The sequence below is a fragment of the Eulemur rufifrons genome, chromosome 19 (assembly GCF_041146395.1).
Source record: "Eulemur rufifrons isolate Redbay chromosome 19, OSU_ERuf_1, whole genome shotgun sequence".
Taxonomy (NCBI): Eukaryota; Metazoa; Chordata; class Mammalia; order Primates; family Lemuridae; genus Eulemur; species Eulemur rufifrons.
Genome location: NC_091001.1, coordinates 60,032,693 through 60,040,752, shown reverse-complemented (window position 1 = coordinate 60,040,752; position 8,060 = coordinate 60,032,693). Strand labels below are relative to the sequence as shown.

General features: G+C 56.3%; 1 protein-coding gene across 1 annotated transcript in view; it reads left to right on the top strand.

Moving 5' to 3' along the window:
- Positions 1–644: 644 nt before the first annotated feature.
- The window catches only part of VAX2 (ventral anterior homeobox 2), a 30,087-nt gene continuing 22,671 nt past the window's right edge, over positions 645–8,060 (top strand). The window contains exon 1 of the mRNA XM_069495201.1: positions 645–937. Coding sequence (XP_069351302.1) covers positions 691–937 — 247 coding nt within the window. The 5' untranslated portion in view covers positions 645–690. The remainder of the gene's footprint in view (positions 938–8,060) is intronic.

Below are 8,060 nucleotides of genomic sequence, written 5' to 3'. Positions count from 1 at the left end.
ACCCGGGAATGCGGGTGAGTCAGTCTCCGTGCCTCACTCTCCTAGGCTCATTTACCCACACCCGGCTTTGCTCTCCCACGAGGGCCGGGAGGGGCCTCCGGTCTGTGTTCATGAGTTTGGGTATCGGCATGAATCTAGGGGTTGGCTCACTGCGCCCCAGCTTCCAGCCACCCCACCCCGCCCCACCAAGCGCCCGAGAGCAAGGCCAACCTTGTTCTCTGCTAGATCTCGCCGTGATCGCCTTCCTTGCGTACTTTTGATTATTGATCCTGCTGGAGGCTGCGCTTCCCTGGGGACGAAGGGAGTGGGGAGATGAATGAGTAGGCTAGGAAAATGGTGGTGAGGAGGAGAGGTTAATAAACTTTAGGAGAGGGCGTAGGCGTTCCTCAGTGGCCCAGAGCCGCCCTAGTCTCCCTTGGCCAGGCTCAGAGCAGAGCTAGACTAGGGATGGAGTGGGGCCACCGCTCCCCCTTCTCCTCCACTCTCCCCCTGGCGCAGAGCCCCCGCGCGGCCCGGAGTACTGGAACTCTGGCTCCCGCCCAATCAGCAGGGAGGGGAGGAGCAGCCGAGCGGGGGCGGGGGCGGGGCCGGAGGAGGAGGAGTCCGGCGGGGTCCCCGAGGGGCGGGGAGCCGCGCGCTTGGCCAGCCTGGGCTGGCTGGGCGGTAGGGAAAGCGGCAGTGGCGGTAGGCATGGGCGATGGGGGCGCCGAGCGCGACCGCGGCCCCGCGCGCCGGGCGGAGTCTGGTGGCGGCGGTGGGCGCGGCGGGGACCGCGGCGGAGCGGAGGACTTTCGAGTTGAGGGGGGTGGCCGCAGCCCAACGGAGGTTACCCGGACCTTGGCCTCCAGCCCCGCGGGCTCCAGGGAGAGCGGCGCGGACAGCGACGGGCAGCCCGGGCCGGGCGAGGCGGACCACTGCCGCCGCATCCTGGTGCGAGGTAAGGCGACAGCCCGTGGCCCTGATCCACTGGACCCCCACCCTATTCATACGGGAGGCCTCCGACCTTCTTGCATCCTCCATCCTCCCAATTCATATATTCATTCATTCATCTTTCATTCATTCAGCAAATATTATTTTGAGCGTCTATTGTGTGCTGGACATTGAGCTGAGTGCAGGGGACAAAGCGGCGAATGGGACCGAAGAGGTCCCGGTTTCTCCGCCTTGCATTTCTCAGCCTCTCGGGCTCGTCCCCTCACCCTAGGCCCACCCTGGCCGCCTACTGTGGGGGGAGCAGAACTAGGGGGTGTGGGATGCTGAGAGCCGGGTCGTCGCCCCGCGACCCTCAGGGCAAGTTCGGAGAACGTCACGCGCGCTCCTCGGGGACAGGACGTGAAGGGACCAGCGTCGGCAACTGAGTGAGGAAAAGGGCCGGGCTCTGCTTGGCCACCAGGGTGCTTCCCCGCCTCCTGCCCAGCCTTGTTTCCCATCGCCAATAATCCGGACTCGTACGGGTTGCTCCCGGAAGAGGGCAAGGGACGCGGAGGGTGGCGTGTGCGGCACTCACCCGCTTGTGCTTCACTCTCTCGGTGTCCACTTCCTCGCGGCGCCAGGGCCCAGTCGGCTCTCGGCGCCGCCTTCCCGCGGCCTGGCCTTTCGCGTTCTCCCCTTTCTCCCTTGCCCCTCGCCCTCCTCTCCCGGCCATCTTTCTCCGCCAAACGCACCTTCCCAGCACCCTCTCCCTGCAAGTCCCCTCGATCTGGACTGCGCCGGACTACCCAGCTCTGTCTGGCCTCCTTGCCGCGAGGCCGAGGCTCCCCAGGCCCCCAACATCAGCCTCAAGCCAAGCCGAGGGCTCAGCTTTCACTTGATCCGGGCCTCGTCCGGCAATTTGGGAGGAGAAAGGGGACTCGGAGGTCTTGCCCTCAGGTCAACCCCAGGCCAGGGCCCGAAGTCCGTTGCCCCCGCCATCCCGAAGCCCCCGCACCCGGAGACCCAGAGCCAGAAGAAGCTACTGGCGGTAACGGCTCGCCCCAGCTCCTTCTTCCGCTCCCTCCCCTGTCTTCCTTTCGCTGCCTCTTCCCAGTCTCTTCTTCACGAGCGCCTGTCCGGAGAGCCGCGGGGCCTCTGGACGCGGCGGGCCAGAGCTGATTTCTTCAGCCTGCGCCTGGGGAAAGGGAACCAGCTCTTGGTCGCTCCAGCGCTGGGATCCCGAATCTGTCTGATCTGACTCGGCTACCCACCAGCCGACTGGGACACCTCGGGCGGCTTGGGCACAACCTCCCTGCAGCGGCTGGATGTGGGTGGCTCTGAGTATGGGGACATGGCTAGAGCAGACCATGGAGGCAGCCCAGTATGAAAGCGATGACTGTCTTGAACACAGACACAGGGACCCTAGCTTTGGGAAACACTTCTGGCACCAGATGTGGTCACTGAGAGTGTAGGGGTTTACTGCCACCCGTAGTTGGCTGCTAAGGCCTACACTACAGGAATTCCAGCAGGTGTGTGGACCTGTTGGGCACCTGGGATTAAATTAGATTTCATTCTTTAGACTGTGGGTTGTCCTAGGTGCGAAGGGTAAGCAGCCAGCTTGGTTTCCTTAAGGAAACATGTAAGGTTTTCAGAGACAGTGAAATCAGTCCCCTGTGCCCACACACTCCCAGGGTAAGACCTCCAAAGTCCCTGCCTGTGACACTCATCATCTCACACTCCACCTGTAGGTGGGCATTTCCTTCTGCCAGGGCAATTGTGAGTTCCGTGCTCACCTACCATCCCCTCCACTCCACTAACCTTGTATGTAGAACAAATAAATTTTGTGTACAGACGTCAATTAAATGGCCCCCTGGTGTAAACGCATAGAAAGCAGGAGCCACCCTGTGAGGTGGGGCCACCCAAGCTGGGAGCAATCCACAGCCAGGCAGAGATGGACCCCCACTCTTTCTGGGGCAGCCTGTGTGCATCTTTAAGGGGTGTACTTTTATAAATGTATACACACACACCCCAATGCCATTACATTTGTAAAAACATAATAGAAATATTAGATATAGAGCATAGGGGATATATTTATGTGCCTAACAGAAATAAAAGGCAAATGGGGCACCCTTGCAAATCCCTCTGCCCTTCCCTATTTAATGATGAAGAGGTTATTACAGGTCTGAAATGCTCAGGACATCATTTACCACTAATCTCTCCTAGCTAGGTCACCTGCGTCACTTGCAGCCCCACCATGGCTCAGGGCAGAGGCTCTGATCAATGAAACAAGTTGGCACTGGTGAAGGAAAGTCCTGTGAAGTGTGCCTTGGGCCCAGAATGAATGTTCCTCCTCCCAGAGGCCCTTAGTACATTTTGCCCTTGACCTCTGAGAACACATCCTCCCAAAGTACCTTGGAAGGAAGTCACTAAAACATGGAACGGAGGCATTTCCCCTTACAGCCCTGTGTTGATGTTGGGGTGAGGCCTTTCTGAGAAACTGCCCCACTCCTGTGTCCTGCCTCCTTTTCATTTTCTACTGCCCAACAGAGGGCCTACCCCAGGGGAGCAGATCTGTTGAGGGAGTCCTTTGACATAGGGGATTGGGGGGAGAGCTTGGGCTCCAGAGTTAAGCAAAGTTGGTTTAGCCCTATAATAGCCCTATGCCTTTTAAACCTGAACCAGTTTCTTTGTCTCTGTTTCCTTGTCTGTACTAAGGGGCCCATAGGCCTTACCTGAAGGGCTTGCTAAGGATCAGAGATGATGTCTGTAAAATTGCAAACAACCCAACAGGATCTCCATAAATATTTGTTGAAGGAAGAAAGGAAGTGGGTATCTCTGAGGTGACTCACAAACCACTTTTGGCAGGAGGAGCAGTGGACCTTGGTTGGCAGATGCCTCTCCCAACTCACTCTTTCCCCCTTCCTCCTGGCTCTGGGCCTAGGGGCTGGGCTGCGTTGGAAGGTGAACACCCACTGATGGAAAAAGAAAACTGGCACCACTGTGCAGACCACACAGTGTGGCCCTCCCCAATCTCCTTGGTGGGACCCTTCCCCAGCCAAGGGCTCAGGCTTCTGGCTGCCTCTGTGAATACAGGGTAGGGAGCCAGGGAGGCCAACATGCTGCATACCCTCAAAATGAAGGCTACTTCACTTCACATACCGGCACAAACAGCTACAGAGATGACAGGCGTGGACCCACAATCCCACAAGAGGCACCCGGCACACCTAGTCGCGGATACAGCAAGGCTTCCACCCAACCATAACTCGGAGAAGGCCGCCCCACACTTCCTCGAGCACAGGCCCTTGCCCAGTGAGGGGTGGGGATAGGGGGACTCTTTTGTTTTATGCTTGGAAAGGGCGCGCCAACCACGGGCTGGAGGCAACCGAAGAACAGGCCGCCTCTAAATGCAGTGCAGTGGCCATGCAATGGCCTTTTCGGTGGAGCCGGGATCACGGCAGACAAAAGAGGTGGACAAACCGAACCCAAAACTCTCTACGAAATCCACGCTTGCACCTCCACATAGACGTGACTACGTGTTTCCCAAATTAATCGGGACGCGAATTCAACAATATTGATAGAGCCTGGAATGTCTGTCCGTCAGAGTCACCCGATCCAGCAACTTTTACAGACAATGCGCGGCTTCCTTCCCTGCCACCCGAAGAGGCCTCTCGGGGCTGGGAGGCGTCCGTGCGAGTCTCGAAACCCCATTCGAGATGCACCCTCCCCACCCCGTGCTTGGAAGCTGGAGGCCAGTAGAACTGCGGGAGCGCTTGCAGGAGTGTCTCCCTGCACCCACCTCCCCTCACCAGCGAAAACGCTTTCACCTGGGAGCTTGCCGGATGCGCTGATGGCTGGGGGCCGCGAGGGGACGCGAGAAGAGAAGGGCCGGAATCTGGCTCCGTCTGGGCAATTCCCGCCGTGGGCGTGGGGCTGGACCTGCGTGGGGTCTGGGCTCTCGGAGAATCGCGGGCAGCTAAGACCCGCGATCCAGAAACACTCACGTCCGAACACGTACACAAGCACAATGGCGTGCACCTGGCGTGGCCTCGCTCCCCGAGAGGCGAGAGGCGTCTGGAGAAGCCACACTAGGGGCCGCGGCTTCCGGGGCTCTGGCTGGGAGCTTACTGCGGCGACAGACGTCCCCTCCAGCAGCCGAATCTGGGTTCATCGCCGCCGGCGTTCCCTCGCTTTCTACTTGGATTTCCAGCAGCCTCTGGGAGACTCGGTCCAGGCCGCAGGCCTAGCCCTGCCGGGCAGGCGTTTAACAAGGACAGCGGGGCCTTAGTCTCAATATCTGACCCTGTTAATAGAACGTATAGCCCAGCACCTCCAGGCAGAGGCGGAAAGGTTTAAATGGCTCAGGCAGGAAACCACACTTTGGGATTTTGATATTTGTTTTTATTATTTTTTAGTTTTAGGGTCTGTGGAAGATATTAGGTTTCTTTTTTTATTTCCTTGGGTTTGCTTGGTATTTCATGTTGTATTTTTCCTTTTCCTTTGTTTTGGGCAGGAGACACACATTCCCATCGCCAGTGTATCTGGGGCCCTCTCATTTGGGTCTTTTGTCTTTTCCGTTTATATACCCATCCCCACCACCACGCACCCCGCTCACAGAAGCAGACCAGCAACCCCGTGTTGTCTTATTGTGTCTTATACGCCCAGTTTTCATTATCAGGGAGCCGTGCGGGAGGGTTAGACGGCTCCCCTTCCCTTCTCAGGCTGTTTCTGTCCGCAGTGTGGCCACGTGGACCCAGGAGCCCGTGAACTGCCACCTCATCCCCCTCATACACACACATCCTCAGGGATGGACTCCCACGTAGCCCCGGGGTGACTCCACGGGGCAAGAAGACCAAATTCTTCGGAAGCCCTGACAGTGAGTGGGTACCTGGGGCTGCGGGAAAGGGAGGAGATGGCAACGGCGTGCACCCTGGGGCCAGTCACCACAGCGGACTCAAGTCTTTGCGCACCACCTGTAGGGAGAGAGCGCGTCTTTGAGTCAGGTTGGCCGGACGCTATTTCCCCAGTGACCTCTCTGGCCCCAAGCTCCCTCCTTGTTCCCTAAATTTCTTTGATTTCTATTTTAACGCAGGAGAGGAGGAGCTTATGAATTTTGCTTATTTCCTCTTTGTTTACTATAAAATAACGATTGGTCTGACTCTCCTTGGAAAGCCAGTGGCCAGTTACCTGGCTGTGCGTCTCCCAGGTTCGGTACAGCACTTTGAGATGCTCTGATAGATGACACGGAGGCCGAGCGAGACTGACCACGAATCCCGGGGACCCAGGGTGGTCTAGGTGCCTGGTTCTTCCCCACACTTTCATCTGGGAGGGCGGTTGGGGTTTCGGGCCTCCAGGGCTCTGTTCTGTCGCTGCGGGCGGATGCCGGGTATGCTCCCGGGTGGCATCCAGCACTGTGGACAGAAGTGGCCGGTGCCAGGCCTGGTTCTGGCCTTCACAGCTGAGGAATGGGCGGCCCCAGGAAAGCCGGGCCTGCCTGCGGCGGGAGAGGTGCGCTGTAAGGTCCTAGTGAGGGCCTGCAAAAGCTACGGCTCCCCCTTGAACCGTCTCTCGCATGGCCTTGGCTTTTCTTGCACTTCGATTCATTCCACAAACATCAATGCACACCTACTGTGTTCCACACTGATTATGGCTGAGGCTGCCCGCACGCAGCTTCCCAGGAACAACCGCGGACCCTGACCCGGACCCGAAGCGGGAACAAGGGCGGCGGGGGAGAGACTTGGGAGCTGGGATCAAGCGAGGCGAGTGCCCGGAGGCCTGGTCCGCTCATTGCCACGCGGGGACCACCTAGGAAGTGACCGCCGCCAGGTAAATCCACACGATATCCACAGATACGTTCTTAGCACATAGTAGGCACTCGAATAAAAGAAATGAGACAAAAATCGTTAACATCGCGTTCTTCGGTAGATATGAGGCGAGCAACGCCCTTCTCCGGGAGGAACATATGTTCTGAGTTTAACTCATTTTTTGACGTTACAATGTCCTTCTTATATGAAGCGGTGATGATGGCAGAACATAGAATCGTTATTAAAATATACAGTTGAAAACATCATATTTTTGGAATTTCGTTTGTGCAATCCGCAATTTTGGGAATCGCTGAAATACAAAACCTGAAAAACCTCAATTTCTTTTTGTTGTTTTTTACTGGTAGCTGGCTAGCCAGGGCAGGGAAGGCCGCTTAGAGGCCCGGGCTGAGACAGGAGGTCGCAGGAAGCGCAGGGCCGCTCACAAGGTCAAGAGTAAGTCTCCCGGCTTTCTGAGGCTGCTGGGCGCGAGGTTCCACCGCAAAGCCAGCCAGCGGGTAGACAGAAATAACTCGATAAATCTGCACCCCTGCCCCTCCCAACTCACACGCCTGCAGCCTGCGGCTGGAGCTAAAAATAACGGGGGAGGGGGGCAATTGAAGGCACGGTTTCTTCAGTATTTTACTGAAAGCATTGACTTTCGGACGCTCCCCGCTCCCTCCGGCGGTCCCATCCCTGGAGTTGCGGGGAGCCAGGGCTGGGCAGAGGACCCCAAAGGGCCATATTTACAATGTAAACAGGCAGAGGATTTAATTCAAAAAAGTAATACGCACTCGTTAAAAAAGAAAACAGAAGGAAAATGCGCGCACATACCCTGGGAGCGGGGGAAGGCTCTCAGAAACAGTCCCGGTTACCAGTTCCGGTATGTCCTTCCAGGCGATTTTTCCAAGCTCCTATACAAACATAAAAATAAAAGCATACTCACATTACATACGCTGTTTTGCAATTTATCTTTTTAAAAAATTTAATTTGCAGTGATCGTCTTTTCAGCTGAACCAATACATACTGTCCCTTAACTGTAGAGTAAGTATTCCTTTGGTTGGGGAAAGCCTCCTTCCCCTTGCCTCTGGAGGTAGGTTGGGGTTGTTTTTCCTTAATATAAATACCGTGAAGTAAACTCCCAAGGCAAGGGTCTTTGAGTATTTCTGTGGGATAAATTTCTAGCAGTGTAATTGCTGCTTCAAAAGATTTACACACACAATTGTAACTTTTTTTCACTTAATTGTAAAATAGGGAATTAATTCATCAGAATGTCTTTTTTTCCCCCAGACATCAACAGATGGCATCTCTCTCTGTTGCCCAGACTGGACTCTAACTCCTGCATAGCTGGGA